This window comes from Petromyzon marinus, chromosome 14 (assembly GCF_048934315.1).
Source record: "Petromyzon marinus isolate PM22_M1 ecotype Great Lakes invasive population chromosome 14, UKy_Petmar_22M1.pri1.0, whole genome shotgun sequence".
Lineage (NCBI taxonomy): Eukaryota > Metazoa > Chordata > Hyperoartia > Petromyzontiformes > Petromyzontidae > Petromyzon > Petromyzon marinus.
Genome location: NC_133680.1, coordinates 5795416 through 5814284, shown reverse-complemented (window position 1 = coordinate 5814284; position 18869 = coordinate 5795416). Strand labels below are relative to the sequence as shown.

The 18869-nt window shown below is 49.6% G+C and overlaps 1 protein-coding gene across 1 annotated transcript in view; it reads left to right on the top strand.

Moving 5' to 3' along the window:
* The window catches only part of LOC116942386 (guanine nucleotide-binding protein G(i) subunit alpha-1-like), a 124528-nt gene that overhangs the window by 96173 nt on the left and 9486 nt on the right, over positions 1-18869 (top strand). The window contains exons 6-9 of the mRNA XM_032954229.2: positions 8870-8998; positions 10034-10163; positions 14444-14597; positions 17794-18029. Of these exons, the coding sequence (XP_032810120.1) occupies positions 8870-8998; positions 10034-10163; positions 14444-14597; positions 17794-17984 (604 nt within the window). The 3' untranslated portion in view covers positions 17985-18029. The remainder of the gene's footprint in view (positions 1-8869; positions 8999-10033; positions 10164-14443; positions 14598-17793; positions 18030-18869) is intronic.

Below are 18869 nucleotides of genomic sequence, written 5' to 3'. Positions count from 1 at the left end.
AAAGGCTTGGTGGAGTTACGAGCAGGGCAGATGAATCACGAGGCTGTGGGTGAGTGGCTGTGTGGCTTTGGGTACTAATGCAGCCCGTTGAGCTTCTGACTTCGAGCCTAGCAGGAAGGGGACCTGTCTTCAAACCCCGGTGCTGACGGGCAGAGAAAACTGGCAATCGCCGTCTTGTTCTGCAAGGTTTCGGTGCTTGCAGGGGGCGGTGACGCGGCCCAGCGGTAGCGAGATCGCCGCTCGTTGCAGAGGTTCACGGTTAGAATCCAGCGGTTGCCCTGGTTAATACCGTGCCATCCAATAACCGTACAAATGCGACGCGCTGTCTGCTTCACATTGCACATTAAAGATCCAAGTGAGATCATTCGCAAAACTAGGCCGTTGTGTTCCAGAGTCATGTTCGAAATTTGCCATTTTTTAAAATGTGTTATCTGCAAAGTTCTCATTTGAAATGCTATATATATGGAGCAAACATCACCCCCCTCCTCGTGAAAACTTTGCAGGACCCTTCTGAAAAAGTAATGAGTCTCGATGAGGCTTTCTTGGATAAACAAGAGCACTAACAATGATGATGTTTGTTAAATGCAGTGGGCTTTTGACAGTCTTAACCTCGAGTTCACCGCTGTTTTTCCTGATGCTTCTGCTGAATGGCGTATATAAAACTCGAACAGTATTTATACAGTGTCGGATTATGTTTGATAAATAAATAAGTGTTATTTTAAAGAGAAACTTATGTTACTAATGTATTCCCTAATTATTTGGTGATACTGCGTTGGCAGTGGTAGACAAATAACAACAACAACAACAACAAAACTCAACACATTCGTCATTAACATTGCTTTTAAGAGAACTAAAATATACGACAGGTGACGTTTCAGGCGATGGCCCTTCTTCAGAACAGATCGAGAGCCAACAGATGTAGATTATCTCTGCGTGCTGTGAAGACGGGCCATAGCCCAAAACGTTGCCTAATGTTTACCCTTTTCGTTCCAACGCCACAGTGTTCTTCTTTGTACGTGTGAATTTTCTTTGTACGTGTGAAACTTGTTTGTACGTGTGCATTTTCGTTGTACGAGTGAATTTTCTCCACGTTCTCCGCTTTCCTCTTGCAAGCGATACACTCATTAAAGGGATTTTGCCAAAATACACGACCCTTATGAAAACATCTGTGAACCCAGTGAGGCTTTTCCTGGCGAAATAATTGCCATTATTATAAATAATTGGCATTATTATGCAAGTTATTTTTAGTATAAAAAATAATGCTGTTGGCCTTTTATTTATTTACCAACTGTATTCTAATTACGCTATCTGTATCGTGTCACGAGGTGGAGAAATTTCCACTCGGTACTCTCACAGTGACTGAGCAGTCTATCACCGTGTTTCGGAAACATCCATGAAAGATGATGTCACGGAACTGCTGCTGATGTCCCTTTAAAACGCCCCTTAAAGCCACGCTAGAAGCAGCACACCTTTTATATGCCCTGCAAATAGTGTTCAGCGGATGTCAATCGAACCGAGACGTTTGATTTCCAGGACCACAACATAGCTGTATTACGCTCAATACCCTCTTTATAATGACATTTTGTAGCCATCGGTGGCAGGGCTGAGACCATCAATTTCCTGCACTTGAGATCCTGGTTCAGTTACAAGAATGGCTTCCCGGGTCTAAACTAAACTATTTTTTTTTATTTTACCAGGCAAGGCCCACTGAGCAACATAGCTCTTTTTCAGAAGCGACCTGGCTATCACAAGTGATAGCTCAACGAAGTGGCTTATTACGTGGAAATTTATAGCAGCCAAATACTCTAAACGCACATTGTTTCAAAAAGTGGAGCGAAAAACCGGAGGACCCGGAGAAAAATCCACAACGACCACGGGGAGAAACATGCAAAACTCCAAACATACGGGCGTCAGGGTCAGGGTCAAACCCACGACCTCCTGTATACCAGGCGGGGTAGTGAACATCTCCTAGCCACAGTGGGTTTGAAGCCTGCACATCGCGATTGTACCGGCTCGGTGCTCTGACCGGCTTGGGTCTCTGACACGAGGCTGCAAGCCCCACTGAAGCTGCCCTAGAAGTAGTCGACATCGTACAACGGTGTTAGTGTTAAAATGGGAAAGGTGCTCACTGCACTCTGTGAGGTAAAACGGGAAAGGTGCTCACTGCAATCTGGGAGGTAAAATGGAAAACGTGCCCATTGCACTCTGAGGTATTTATTCTCACTGGATGCTGTGAATGGCTTGCAGCTTTGTAAGCGATGCAGCCAAGGTGTGAATAAAATAAAGCCCGTTTTGAGATAAATGGCTACAAGCCATTTTGGCATTGCATTGTACCTGAACAACAACAACAACAATAAAAGACTCCGAGGCTGTCGCAAAGGGAGGGCATTGATGTGTACCGCGATGTAATGGTTCACTTGGGCCTTCAAGTCTTGTATCCTGAGATGTGGAAAGTATGTATGTTGAACTTCTTTCGCACCATACATCGCCAGCCATGTTAATCGACAAACATGCTGTCGCGCTCCGATGTGCTTTCGGACTTTACCGCTTGTTATTCAGCACGGCGTCTTGACAGTTTTCTCCACGTGCCGGGAGCATCTGGAACTGAGTTCCCCTAAAAAGCTTCCCGCTTAGCTCGCGGGGCGAAACATCGGACGTCGTGCCGAACGACACATGGTACAACCGGAAAGGACGTCAGATAAGCTACACGCGGCATCTACCGGGAAAACCCTCCACAGTGCTGTGGAGCTCATTGGCACACGCAGCAATGCGATATCAGAAAAGAAAAGCGGAATTTAACAACAACAAAAATTTGGCGAAATAATTTTGTTTCGTGGTTTTTATCTTTAGATTTAAATGTATAAAGAGGAAACGAGGGGAAGGGGGCTGTATTGAGCCGAATAATTTGACAATTGTAGTACATTTCCATCTGTGTTTAAATAATAATTATTCATTCGATGGGAGCTGCAGTATAGTGCAAGCTGAGACAGCAGTGTGCATACTCAAGGGTGTGTGCAGAAATTATGTTGATGATGAAATAAATAGTACCGTAATAGTAATAATGGCCTTTTTATTTATTTTTAAACCAGAAAAGCCACGCAGAATCGCGGGGCGATTACTTTTTTCTCTCAGGAGGTTGCTACATTTGGGGTGTTGGGCCAGTTCTGTTACTCGGTGTTTGCCGTCATGTCGGACAAAACCGGAGCACCCGGAGAAAACCGACGTATGTATAGGGGAGGGGGTGACTCACAGCTGTACAAAGATAGATTCAATAATTCATTGATATACTGCCATTTTCTGGACACGTTGCAGCCTAAACCCTACAACACCTGGCATTAGCGGGCACTCTCCCATCTAAGAACTAAAGCAGGCTTAAACCAGCTTAGCTTTGGGCTGTCTGACGATATCAGGGGCATTCAGGGCGATTTGACCTCAGGCAGCATTGCAGATACGACACTGCGACCCCAACCATAGAACGTGCGTCTGTGTTTGAATGCGCGAGGGTGCAGTTGACTTCGACCTCTTAACCCCTGCATGCTCTTTAATATGGGGAAGGGTTTCAGTGGCGCCATGTGTGTGTATGTATGTTGAACTTCTCTCACACCGTGCGTAGCCAACCGTGCTAATCGGAGATGCGGGGAAGGACAACAAACTAAACACAGCAAGCAGTTCTAAAGAAATGGGATTTCAATCTAGATTATTTAAAAGTTGCAACAGCTTCAGTGGTTTCATAATATGTGTGGTAAACGTGTGGCCATGTGCGCGTGCGTGCTCGATTCCTGGTGTTGCGTAACACCCACGGCAGTGCGCGGTGTGCACCGAGTGTGAATAATGGTGCGGTCTCTTCAAGTGACTTCAGCAGCCCCTTGTGTGAAGTCGTCTCACGGGGACCGTTCTCTTGCACGCCGGCGGACGCGCCGCTGGCATCCGCACGATGCCAACCGACCAACACAAATGGAATGTCATCGCCATCGGCCGTGATCGGTCCACTTCTGGATGAAGGCCCTCCCCAAGCTGTCCCCGTTTCTCAGGGGCCCCGTTGCAGTGTAGTGCAGTAAAACAGGCGGCTCTCTCCAGCGGCACTGAGGCCCGGGCATTCCACAAGGCCGAACGGATGCGCGTGGAATCGTCGGCCGCCTTGCGCCTCGACGGTGGCACGGGCGTGCGGGGAGGCAGCGGCGCGAGCGTGCACATCCTGTGTTTGCGTTTGGGGAAGTGTGCGGCAATCTGCCACTCGCATCTGGCACCAGCCCCCGTGGGGGAGGGTGGAAGGAAGCTGCGTTTCCTCTTCTTGCCTAAGTTCAATCGCGCACGGGGTGGTTCGATCAAGGATTGGGACGTGGCCCAGCGGCGCTCGTAAGCTCGGCGGTCCTTCTGGAGAGGCCCTACGGATAGAGAGATATATGTTTTTTTTAAATCGCAGAATACGCGCTATTTCCACCGTGTGGGAGCACAGGCGCAGGTGGCGACACTGCCAGATTGCGGTTTTGTGGCTGTTCGCTCCCACAGAGAGCCGTAATTCTGCCATCCAGTCCGTTGGCTCTTTGTTCGTTGACCTTCGCCTTGGCAATAATATGCATGTGAGCGTGCACGTAAAGATACAACGGGCTGTGTACACAGCAAATGGCAAGGGCCTTGTGTGTGGACACGTTGGATTTTCAAAAGATGGGGAAAAAGGAACAAGCAGCATCCCGTGAAGTTAGTTTACTGAGTTTTGTAAATTGGGTCATGAAAACATTGGTGCAAGCGTAGAACTGTACTAGGACTCGGTCTGCCAGACCAGCTTCGTCTCACACAAGCACACTGCAGGTCACATCCACACACTCACTCACCCACCACACTTCAGGTCACAACCACACACTCACTCACTCACCACACTGCAGATCACAACAACACACTCACTCATCCACCACACTGCAGGTCACAACCACACACTCACTCACCCACCACACTTCAGGTCACAACAACACACTCACTCACTCACCACACTGCAGGTCACAACCACACACTCACCCACCAGACTGCAGGTCACAACCACTCACCCACTCACTCACCACACTGCAGGCCACAACAACTCACTCACCCACCACACTGCAGGTCACAACAACTCACTCACTCACCCACACTGCAGGTCACAACAACACACTCACCCACTCACCACACTGCAGGTCACAACAACACACTCACTCACCCACCACACTGCAGGTCACACCAACACACTCACCCACCACACTGCAGGTCACAACCACACACTCACTCACTCACCACACTGCAGGTCACAACCACACACTCACCCACCACACTGCAGGTCACACCAACACACTCACCCACCACACTGCAGGTCACAACCACACACTCACTCACTCACCACACTGCAGGTCACAACCACACACTCACCCACCACACTGCAGGTCACACCAACACACTCACCCACCACACTGCAGGTCACAACCACACACTCACTCACTCACCACACTGCAGGTCACAACCACACACTCACCCACCACACTGCAGGTCACAACCACACACTCACTCACCACACTGCAGGTCACAACCACACACTCACTCACCCACCACACTACAGGTCACAACCACTCACTCACCCACCACACTGCAGGTCACAACCACACACTCACTCACCCACCACACTGCAGGTCACAACCACACACTCACCCACCACACTGCAGGTCACAACCACACACTCACTCACTCATCACACTGCAGGTCACAACCACACACTCACCCACCACACTGCGGATCACAACCACACATTCACCCACCCACTCACTACATTGCAGGCCACAACCACACACTCACCCACCACACTACAGGTCACAACCACACACTCACTCACCCACCACACTTCAGGTCACAACCACACACTCACTCACCCACTCACCACACTACAGGTCACAACAACACACTCACTCACCACACTGCAGATCACAACCACTTCTCTTTCTGCTTCTTCTCTCGCACTGCTCGACTTGGGAATTTCTTCCCATCGTATCTATGCCCCCCGAGTTAATGTAACCTCGCTCAAGTGAAGAACAGTGTTCGCTCGTATCTCTCACGCATTCACGAGTGCAGTTTGTTGCTGCCCACTCCACCTCTTGGACCTTTGGCGCCTGTGCAAAGTGCCTTGTGTTGGTTCTATTTCGTTGCTATTTCATTTTTGCGTAATAGAAAGAAGAACCTAGAAGCCCAAAGGGGGTTTTTAAATTATATCAGATGAGCGTGAGCGTCTGCATTACTTGCCATAATATCACACACACGTATTTTTGACCTCGAGTTAAAGCACCGTTTAACAGGATGAAAGCATTGCTGGTGCAGCTCACGATATTACACCATCAATATATAGCGGTCAATATCAGCAGAGAAAGGAAGGCCAGAGGAGCAGCCACTGTGTGGGTGTTGTGGGTGGCCAAACACACCCAGAAATTCAGACATGTACAACATTTTACAGATATGGCTTTGAGACACCCACGACATATCTCGATATGGCTATGAGACACACCCAAGTTTCGGACGAAATCCTGATAGTTTTGAGTCTGCATTACTCTCTTGAACAAGGGGACACAAAATGCCGATTACGATGATGGTGGGAACCTCAAGATACAGCAGCGCACAATCAGTAGGTTCCGTACTGAGTCATCAGTTGCCAGTGCATGCTACTGATTTAACATAATCGCAGCGCAGCAGAACTCCGCTTATCCTATGCAACGTGGGTAGGTTGGGGTAGGAGGGAAGGGTGAACATCACGCATCCTGTCTATCCTCGAATCCAGGAACTAACCGAGAGACATTCTCTGGTAGCTGGGCCACGGTGTGCGTCTGCACCTCGCCCGCGTTTGATATCGCCCTTCGCCATTGACGTCGGCAAAGGCCTCTCTCTCAAAATAAATAAATGAATATTGCTTCATCGCGGTAAATTGCGCACCGTTTTTATGACATTTTTATAACCCGGCCATCTGCAAGCTTTAAATTGGCCCAAATTTTTGTTCGCATTTAGTTTGTTTTATGTTTGTTTAATTGAACCCGCTCAAACCCTCTCACACACACACACAAGGGCTGCTGCTGCTGAGTAGAAGCAGGTGGTCGTGTTTGCCCCTTTGTAGCCCCACGTGTTCACGCGGATCACCATAAGGTGGGCATTACATTGTGTGTCTTGAGCTCACAGACACCTGCGGTCATGCGCGCACCGCTCCCTCGGACAAACTTAATGACACCGCACACAAAGGTGTTCCCGCAAATGCGTCTCGCCGTATGCTTAATGGGCCGCGAAACTCGCTGTCCAGATGCTCCATGCGGCGAGGTCATGGCATTTATGGAAGCTTTGCCCCATCTGCCTCGGATGCATTAACACAACGGCGTAAAACAAAAAAAAGACTTTTGTTTTAAAGCTTTCGTGACTGCAGTAATTCATATTCTTAGCTCTTTCGGTAAAGTCACGTTGAAGGGAAACAATAAAAAATTAAAATATATATAAAACAATAAAAATTCTCACGACGTTTCGACCATACACCTGATGACGACCGTTTGTGTTATGGTCGAAACGTCGTGAAATTTTTTATTGTTTTATATATATTTTATAATTTTAATGTTTCCCTTCAACGTGACTTTACCGAAAGAGCTAAGAATATAAAAAAGACTGTTCAATTGATCTCCCTGGAAGGCTTTCAGTGGACTTTGGGTCAATGATTATTCTGTGCGGCAGGGGATTGTGAGCGCTGCTCGTGATAGTGGTTTTGGGTATGCGATGAGACTCAGCAAGTCTGACTCTTCCTTGGAGGTAAAATGTAATTCTCTCAGCTTCGGCGGTGAGTGGAAGCAAGATTCTCATTTAAAACTGTAAAGTGCTTCAAGTATTTTAAATCATCCCAACCAAAGGCGTCTTCTCCAAAGTAGGGGTAATGATGCGTGCGGTCCAGTTCATAAAAATAATGTCAAAGCTAACTGGCACAACCAGCCTCTGTGTTAAATTAGAGACGCAACCATATTTTAATGCTCTGTTTCCAGTCTCTCACTATGATGTTGTGGTAAGACCAGAGCCTGTAATAGTTCATAATGCATTATTTTTCAAGCTTAAATTTGACTCTCACAAGCAGTCAGGAACTGGTTCCCAGCCTCAGAAGTGGTTTGTAATCGCCATATTGTTACAACATCTCTCCCGCTCTGGCAATGGTTATACAAACAAGCTCAAGATACCGCACCCTCGCGTTGGGTTTATGAATTGCCATAATTCGTCGTCGCGGTCCGATTAAACTCTGTTTAACGTTGATGTTGAATGTAGCGGCCACCAGCAGCTGCATGGGTCAGATGCACCTATTATATACAGTAACAGCACGCTAATCGAACCGCGTACGTTCTCACGCACGCGGTTCGATGCACATATCGTGCGCTTGAGAATCAATATCAATGCATGTGCGTATGTTGAACTTCTTTCGTACCGTGCGTAGCCAACCGTGATAATCGGAGGTGCGATCGGTGGATCCTATGTACCGTAATTGTTGCATCCTTTTCGCTCAAGGCCCCACAGAACCCCCTCGTTTGTATTCTGCGTCGGCATTTTTCAGAATCAGAATGTTTATTCATTCTGGAGGAATCTGATGAGCTGTAAAGCTCTTTTTCACCACTGTCTAGTACTGGCGGGTAAGAACGTTACAACCATTCTCATTCTGTATGGCCGGGCTGGGCCAGTTGAGGGCTATGAGGAGCGACGTCGTGTGAGTTCATGAAACGTCGCCAGCGAATGGATGAAACTGGCATCGTCGGACGATGCATTCCACGTGTCGGCAGCGCTCACCCCTGGCGCTCTGTTGGAATCTCACGTTGCCGCCCCCTTGCCCCCCCCCCCCACCTCCCCGCAGCTACCTCAACGACCTGGAGCGGATCTCACGACCCGACTACGTGCCAACGCAGCAGGATGTGCTGCGCACGCGCGTCAAGACCACGGGCATCGTGGAGACGCACTTCACCTTCAAGGACCTCCACTTCAAGTGAGCGGCGCCCACGCGCGGTGGCTCCCGTGAGGGCGGCGAGGGCACCGCGGCGCTGCCAGTGTTGCTGCTGCTGCTGGTGGTGGTTCTGGGAGCGGCGGTGGTGCTGGTAGCGGCTGGTAGTGGCTGATGCTGCTGGCAGCAGTGGTGCTGGCGTTGGTGGTGCTGGCGTTGGTGGTGCTAGCAGCGGTAGTGCTGCTGGCAGTGGCGGGGCTGCTGGCAGTAGCGGTCCTGGTAGGGGCCGGTGCTGGTAGCGGCGGTGGTGTTAGTGTCGGCACCGCCGCAAAAACCCTGCACGGTAAGCTTGACAACAGCAGCAGCGTCTGTTGGCTGGTATCGCACTTGTGCATGCGCGCGCGTGCCTAAAACTGGTCCCCATCCCGTGATAGTGGTGGCACACGTGTGGATCGATAAAGGATCTGCGAGAGATTTATGAGCCTGACCATGAATGTGCACGTGTGTGTGCGTGTTCGCGCGTGTGCTTGTGTGTATCCGCGTGTGCTTGTATGTGTCTGCGTGTGCTTGTGTGTGTGTGTGCGCGTGTGTGTGTGTGTGCGCGTGTGTGTGTGTGTGTGCGCGTGTGTGTGTGTGCGCGCGCGTGTGTGTGTGTGCGCGTGTGTGTGTGTGTGCGCGTGTGTGTGTGTGCGCGTGTGTGTGCGCGCGTGTGTGTGTGTGCGCGTGTGTGTGTGTGTGCGCGTGTGTGTGTGTGCGCGTGTGTGTGTGTGTGTGCGCGTGTGTGTGTGTGTGTGCGCGTGTGTGTGTGTAAGTGTGTGTGTGTGCGTGTGTGTGTGTGCGTGTGTGTGTGTCCGCGTGTGTGTGTGTGTGTGCGTGTGTGTACGTGCGTGTGTGTGTACGTGCGCGTGTGCGTGTGTGCGTGTGTGTGTGTGCGTGTGTGTGTGTCTGCGTGTGTGTGTGTGTGTGTCTGCGTGTGTGTGTGTGTGTGCGTGTGTGTACGTGCGCGTGTGTGTGCGTGTGTGTGTGCGTGTGTGTGTGTGTGCGTGTGTGTGTGTGCGCGTGTGTGCGACCCCGGCGCAGGATGTTTGACGTGGGTGGGCAGCGCTCCGAGCGGAAGAAATGGATCCACTGCTTCGAGGGCGTCACCGCCATCATCTTCTGCGTCGCCATGAGTGCCTACGACCTGGTCCTGGCCGAGGACGAGGAGATGGTGGGTGCCCATCGCCAGCCTCCAGTGAATTAATAAATCGGTTCATTTTGATTTTAATAAAACAAAACAAAAAACCCAGAGCCAGCCTGCTGGGGCAACAGCGTCGAGACGACTGCACTTGCGCTTGACTTGCAAAGGGGTCGTAGTCCCCTCCAGCCCAGCCAGTGACCCGTAGCAGTCCGTGTCTCTGTAGCGGTGAGGCCCACGTCACGGACAGGTGTGGCGAGGACAGGTGTGGTGGGGCCGGGCAGCTGGATGCTGCGCTCCCCCACTCGACACACAGCTGTAGGGCGGCATGGGCCCGAGGGAGACAAATAAAACTCTTCACTCGTTCGTCATTTTGGGTTAACAATTTCGCCTCCCTCCCCTGCCGATTCGACGAATTGTCGCAAATAGGAGTCGCGATTTGATTTATAATATTAAGGTTTGCCACCTGTCCATGGTTTCCCCACAAGAGTCCTCTTGTAGAGCCTGCGATCCTGGGAAATATATCAAGTCTTCCCGGCATGTATGTATGTTGAATTTCTTTCGCACTGTACGTAACCAACCGTGATAATCAAGAGTTGCGGTGGCATTAAAAGTTTAGTGTTTTTTGTCACTCACGAAAGACATTTTATTCACAAGTAGTTCTCCCCTCCTCTTGTATTGTGAGACGCTCTTCTTATCCCCATGATATGTCCCGGGCTCCTTATACCCAAGAGGTGGCAACCGTAGTTCATGCCCGCGTGGGCAAACGCTAATTTCCTCAACACCCGGTGCCGTGACGCAACATCAGGGTACAGAAAGAAAACCAACATTGGGCGCTGTGGCCGTCTCCGACAAGATCTCGTACCTTCTTTTCTTACGTGCCAAACGCTCGGGCAGCTCTTCCCCAGGGAGGTTCACGTGGCCACCATCGGTGCCTGCATCAGCGGAACGCCTCCTCCTGGGGTCTTGGTTTTTAATGTCAGCGCTGCGAGTCTCTTGCTCACCAAGCTGCACATTAACTGGCTCTGCTGCGCTAAACCCTTGTTGTGGCTCAACGGTGCATTCAATTACATTTGGTTGCGTGTGTGCGTGTGGGGAGCGGTGGCGCAGCGGTGAGCGCATTGCGCTATGAACTCGGGTGACCCGGCTTCGATTCCCGCTCACGGTCAACACCAGTGAACCGGTTCTGGGCCTCCCCTAGGTCGACTCAGCCTCAAATAAGTAATTGGTGCTGTGTGTAAATATTACCACTCGGGAGGCAATGGTGGCTGCGCGTGTTGCTGGCCACCCACCCCCTCGTGTGCCGTGCCGGCCCTCAAAGGTGCTCATTAATAGCACTTGCTCCTCCAGTGTTGGTACTGGTTACACGGGTGGTCTTTGTCTTTGCAATGTAGAAAAGGTAAAAGTGCAGCCACTGCAATTGCTTGCTCACACCGCTGCTGACAGAAGCACGCCTCCTCTAGAGATGTCCTGTAGAGGGCATTTTGGCCTACTCTTCCACGCTGTTCAGATATCTTGGAGGAGGTGGGAGTGCCCACATCTTACCCCACCAAATGCAGCCTGTCGATGGACTGACCGTGGTTTGTCTGTGTGTGTGTATGTTGATGGACTGACCGTGGTTTGTCTGTGTGTATATGTGATGGACTGACCGTGGTTTGTCTGTGTGTGTGTGTGTTGATGGACTGACCGTGGTTTGTCTGTGTGTGTGTATATGTTGATGGACTGACCGTGGTTTGTCTGTGTGTGTATATGTTGATGGACTGACCGTGGTTTGTCTGTGTGTGTGTGTATATGTTGATGGACTGACCGTGGTTTGTCTGTGTGTGTATATGTTGATGGACTGACCGTGGTTTGTCTGTCTGTGTGTGTATATGTTGATGGACTGACCGTGGTTTGTCTGTGTGTGTATATGTTGATGGACTGACCGTGGTTTGTCTGTGTGTGTATATGTTGATGGACTGACCGTGGTTTGTCTGTGTGTGTATATGTTGATGGACTGACCGTGGTTTGTCTGTGTGTGTATATGTTGATAGACTGACCGTGGTTTGTCTGTGTGTGTGTGTATGTTGATGGACTGACCGTGGTTTGTCTGTGTGTGTGTGTTGATGGACTGACCGTGGTTTGTCTGTGTGTGTGTGTATGTTGATGGACTGACCGTGGTTTGTCTGTGTGTATATATGTTGATGGACTGACCGTGGTTTATCTGTGTGTGTGTATGTTTATGGACTGACCGTGGTTTGTCTGTGTGTGTGTGTATGTTGATGGACTGACCGTGGTTTATCTGTGTGTGTGTATATGTTGATGGACTGACCGTGGTTTATCTGTGTGTATATATGTTGAACATACAAAGCCAACCGCGCTCATTGGTTTGTACTATTTATACTCTGGGTTAGACTGAGGCGGGGCGGGGGGGATTCATGAGTTGATTCCTTACGTTTAACGCAAATGTTGTGCAAGCGATGTAACGATGCTACATTTAGCCTAACGGGGCCGTCTGAACGGCACAAACTCAACGGAACGAATGCGAAACGGTAAAACACCAAATGCTTAAAAACGAGACGCGAAACGATCAGGTCCTGAATCTGATCGCAGCCCTGAATTGTGATGGGGGGGGGGGTCGGGACGTGCTTATTATTTACTCTGAAGCCGCAACTGCAAACAATCTGCGTTGTGGTATCTGGTGTTAGTGATTTCTGCCTCGCGAGCGCCACATTGCAAGCGCTGGCGTCACTTGAGACCCTGAAAATCAATGCGATGGAGTCACTCTGCGGTCCGTCTTCTATTTTAATTTGGCAGAGCGCACAATCACAGTCTGCGTAATGCTTGCGTTTATCAATACAAGCTATGGGATCCCTAGCCGCGTGCCTTTCACCCTGCAGTTCACTTTAGCCACGTATTCAATGCAGATGGATTGACTGTAATTGTTTATTATCTCTCAGCAATTGAACAGAGGAGACAAACGGAAACCCTCATCCGAAACACTAAATTCATATCGATATCGACCACCAACCTCGCAATGCTCCCATTGCATCGCGATTGCATTTGGTCCACGTTGTTTTTGCAGCTGCAAGAGGCGCGCTATCGTTCACCACGATTTAGCACGTTGGTTTTTTACAGACGCTCGGAATCAAAGTGTGGTTTTCTGGGGTATTGAGCGTATCTCCTCTCACGCTTTCGCCACGCACTACTACGGGCGTCCTCAGGCGTTGACGATGAAGGCCTCAAGGTGGTGAAGATGCCCACGTGGCTGCGAGATGGAAGACTTAAGGAGGTGGTGGGTGGGCGGAGGGGGGGGCTGGGAAAAAAAACGCTCAACGCGCAGCTTAACGCGGAAAGTCCACGCAACGCATTCACCGCAGCGTCTGTGCACCGATCGCTTCTTGAATCAAATCGCGACCCTGAATCGTGACCGTTCGTAAAAGTCGCCGAGGGACTGTGGGTGAGTTTGCCCGCCCCCCCCCCCCCCCCATTGAGCCCGGCTCACTGAGGTTCCCACAAGAGCCACCGTGTTGCACGAATGAGGCTCTGCTGACGGACAGTCGCGGGTGCCTTTGTGGCAGTTGTCACAGTCCGGCTTGGCGAGTACAACAGCAGGAGCACTGGAGGTATAAGATTCACCTTCCTGGCAGCCCGACGAAGTGTCTCTATTCAGGGTCACGATTCAGTGCAACAACCAAATTCTCTTTTGTAACGTTGCGGGGCAGTGAATGACAGTGCCTGTTGTGATAGCAGGGGTTTATGTCAACCCATCGCTGAGAAACATATGAGTCGAAAAACATTCATTCTTACGCACACGTGATTCAATTCGTATATGTTGTGAGCGTACGGACCAACATTAATTGGCGCACACATATATATGCACGTCGTTGCACCTCTAGCAATCTTTGTGCCTGGTAGCTAAATATTTCTGGCTGTTGTCTGATGAAGCTAGTTATAATTACTGGGGAAACGTCGTACTCAGATTGTGAATGTTGTGGCTTGGCTCTCCAACACACCGGTTAGTGCTGTACTAGTGACGAATTGGCCACGTTCTGTTTACGTGACAAACCCTTACTAGTTGGCTGTGTTGGGTAGTGGCGGGTTTAACGACACTTTTATACATTTACGCGATCTAACACAAAAAAAAAACTGTATTGTGGATGATATTGGTCGCGAAAGCCTACGGTGGTTAAACCTGCGCTTGGCTTTGATCACACCACACACATCACCTTGTCAGTCCTCCTAGTTGGGGTCGCTTTTTTTCCCCGAATGTTCCCGCCAGCCCTTCACTGGATCGCCTGTAAACAAATACCGGTTGCTTTTCTCTCCCGCAGAACCGCATGCAGGAGAGCATGAAACTCTTCGACAGCATATGCAACAACAAGTGGTTCACAGAGACGTCCATTATCCTCTTCCTCAACAAGAAGGACATCTTCGAGGAAAAGATTGCCCTCTGCCCCATCACCTCGTGCTTCCCCGAGTACACGGGTACGTCGGGAGCTGACGGCTTGCTCGCCTCGCAGGCCGAGCTTCAACATCCGCTCCACGGAGTGGGAAAATCGAGCCGGCTCGGACTTGAACAGAAAGGGCCGGACCTCGTGCCTCTGTGCGCGGCTACGCGCATTGCGGACGATTGATTGTTGGGTGGATTTTAATTAAATTCATGGCAATTGCGTGAAAATACAAATGCAGGCCGTGGCGCTGTCAATTCTTTGAAACGCGTGCGGCGATTATACATTTCTGTCTCCGCGATCTGTCTTTTTAACGGTGACTGTTGTTTGAGAGTGTGCTCCACTGCCGGTGCATGTATTATAGAAAGGTGCGTGATTTTCCGCAGACAAAATCACAGCATAAAGTTGTGGAGGCGGTGGTAAAAGCATGATTTACAATGTGCAACATTAAGAGGCATGTTTAACAAACCATTTCGAGGGCAATTTTACACGTGAGCGGCCGTTACGGGATAGATTTATCTTCCCAACATATTAGAGGTCGCGTATTACGAATTCTTTGTTTTTTTTTACTTCTCCGCCATATTTCATCCATTGCGAAAACACTTCACGATAAAGATTCCGCGGTGACGCACGAGGCCTCGCTTTGCTGTCTCGTCTCGTGTGAGAGACGGCGGCGGCGTTGGGAACCGTGCGCAGCTCACAGAGCAGCCGTCGTACGCAGGTTCGAACGCATCGGCAAATCTGTTAGCAAAAAAATATATTCAATTCTGTGCCAAGCCAAGCGGCGGCCGCATTCAACAAAGAAAGCATTGTGAAGGGGCTCATGTTGTGCAGCGGGGGGGATTTATTATCTATGGAACCTTTTTGCCGGTTTCAAAACAATGATATGATTTTTTTTTAGGCTTTTCACCCTTTCTGGCAATAAAAACAGGTGTTAAGATGTTCATACAGTGGACATTTTTTTTTGTTTTACCAGGTATCACACACTGAGCTTTGAAGCTCTTTTGCAGAAGCGACCTGGCCACAAATGATAGCTCAACTAAGTGGCTAATCACGTGGAAATTTATAGCAGCATCCAAATACCCTTAACACATGTTTCTAAATGCGAAGAAAAAATCCACATGACCACGGGGAAAACACGCAAACTCCAAATATACAAGCGTCCAGGGTTGTGATCCAACCCACGCCCTCCTGTATACCAGGCAAGGTAGTTAACATCTCGCCTATTGCAAGTTATCAAGTCTGCATTAACCGCACATACTTGTGGCAAAACTGGCCAACAAACATTCTGTGATGATATATGCATTGTCGAGGGGATTTCACGACTCGCAAAGCCCCCGGGCTGTTCATGTTTGATTGCTGCTCGCAGGCGTGAACAACGATGCGGCACCGCCGTGAAAAGAGCGAACAAAATTGGTTTAGCGCTTATGGTTTGATTGCGTTCAGATGGATGTGGTGGGGCTTTTTTTTGTTAGCGTCTTGGATGCCTTTACTTGTCGTGCGTAGAGTTGACCTCGGTGAGATTGCGTGGTTTAATTTGAAAAATAACAAGATAAATCATTGGCGAACTCTCCAGTTGTTAGCTGAGATAAGGACGACGCCCTGCAATTTCCTGTTGGCGAGACTGCTTGCGGTAGGGCCTCCACTAATTTGGAGCTCTCGAGAGCCCCCTCCATAGGGTATTTGACCTACTCTTCCATGCTGGCCAAATGTCTTGGAAGAGGTGGGATTACCCGCCACATGCGACCAGCCTGCCGATCGACTTAACTGTGCCGTACCAGTGTCTGCTTCTGGGAGGATGGAGGTGTGGGGATTTCTGAAACTTGCCTGTTGTTTCAACCGCCACTCCGGGAGATGGGACCAGTGACTTCACGCTTGTTATGATTTATGGTGCCGCGATTATATTTCTTAGAATTAGCCACGTGACGAATTCACGAATTTTACATTTGTTGATTCGAATGAACACGCTACCTGCGTTGAATTGAGCAGCCTAAGAATGTATTGCGTGCCACGTAGGCAAACGTTACCCTGAGGCGAATAGAACAAATCAAGATGGTAAATACGATAGGAGCAGTACAAACAAGATGACAACGAACTGGTTCTTGAATCGAATCGTAACCCCCGAATTGTGACGTTCAAATCACAGGGGCGCGCTGAATCGATTGCATGCCAAATATTGCATTTACAGTTATCATAATTATTCTTGATAATATGCGAATTATAGTAAAAAAAAACAATACTATAACATATATATTATTCATGACTGCAATTGAGCAACTGTCCTAGTAACTGTATGCATAGCTCCAGTTGTGACACCCTGACAGAAATATTTTTGCTGCAAGCGATTTGTTCGCGACATTTGTTTTGCTCGTATTTATCGCGAGCCCAACTTTTTTGCAGCCGTTCTTTTAAAAAAAGTTCCACAATCATTTCCAGGAGTTCATTTCCAGTGGGTCGTGGTGATGGCTACGTGGTCAGGAGCTATGAGACACCAAAACCTCTTTCTCAATTCCCGTGCATGCCTTTATGTCTCCAATACGAATAAAAACGCGTCACCTTGGCAACGTGAACTATCTTAAGGGCCGTCCATAAATGACGTCACGCACCTAGGGTGGGGGGGGGTCAGACATTTGTGACGATTCGTGACGAGGGGGGGGGGTTGAGAAATGTGACGTCACATCAAAATGCGCAACTTTAAATAAATATAGACAACACGTTCTACTTTATAAAGTAGACTTTTTCATAAATGTTTTCTCCTACAACATCAGAGTGCAGCGCCACATTAAATACGCACTACAATGACAATAGTTTAAAGCGATTTTATTTATGTTGGAGGGGGGGGGGGCAGAGCTTTGTGACGTCATATTTGAGGGGGGGTCTGACTTTTTGTGACATCGTGTGACGATGGGGGGGGGGGGTTCAAAAGTCGTCCAAAATTGCGTGACGTCATTTATGAACGGCCCCTTAGCACAAGTGTGTCTCCTTGTCCGATTCCCATCCTATATTTATTGATGTTAGCGACCTGCTTTACCTTTTCTCTAATTTCACTCGTATCGTTGTTTCCATTGTTTGTTGATGTATCTTGCTGACCTGCCCCTACTTGACATCGGTGAAAAAAGAGCTTCGTAGCTCATCGGATTATTCCAGGACAAACAAAGATTCTGATTAAAAAAATATTATTTCATCCAGCCTTGACGCCGCCTGCCATCCTCTGGCCGCTGTGACCCCATCAGGCCCCAGCACGTACGAGGCGGCCTCGTCCTACATCCAGAACCGCTTCGAGGACCTCAACAAGCGCAAGGACACCAAGGAGATCTACTCACACTTCACCTGCGCCACCGACACCAAGAACGTGCAGTTCGTCTTCGACGCCGTCACCGACGTCATCATCAAGAACAACCTCAAGGACTGCGGCCTCTTCTAGAGCCGCGAGCGCCCGCCTCCACACACACCACCCCCCCGCACCCCGGTGGGTACCACCGACACTGCCGTGCGTGTGTGGTGACCCTGTGTGTGTGTGTGCTGACCCTGTGTGTGTGTGTGTGCCGACCCTGTGTGTGTGTGTGTGCCGACCCTGTGTGTGTGTGTGGTGACCCTGTGTGTGTGTGTGCTGACACTGTGTGTGTGTGTGTGTGCTGACCCTGTGTGTGTGTGTGTGCTGACCCTGTGTGTGTGTGTGTGCTGACCCTGTGTGTGTGTGTGTGCTGACCCTGTGTGTGTGTGTGTGCTGACCCTGTGTGTGTGTGTGTGCTGATCCTGTGTGTGTGTGTGTGTGCTGACCCTGTGTGTGTGTGTGTGGTGACCCTGTGTGTGTGTGTGCTGACCCTGTGTGTGTGTGTGCTGACCCTGTGTGTGTGTGTGTGCTGCCCTGTGTGTGTGTGTGCTGACCCTGTGTGTGTGTGTGTGCTGACCCTGTGTGTGTGCTGACCCTGTGTGTGTGTGTGTGTGCTGACCCTGTGTGTGTGTGCTGACCCTGTGTGTATGTGTGTGTGTGTGCTGACTTTGTGTATGTGCTGTGTATGTGTTGACCACGCGTGTGTGTGTGTGTGCTGACCGCGTGTGTGTGTGCTGACTTTGTGTATGTGCTGTGTATGTGTTGACCACGCGTGTGTGTGTGTGTGTGTGCTGACCGTCCATGTATGTGCTTGCACTGTGAATGTGTGTGTGTGTTTACTGTGTGGCTGTGTGTTGTGTTGACCCTGTATATGTGTGCTAACCAGGGCCCACAACTTGTTGTGGGTGTCACTTAGCCATATCTAAACATGTTGGTGGGATCCGAACACCCATGACCCCCCCACAGTAGCTGTGC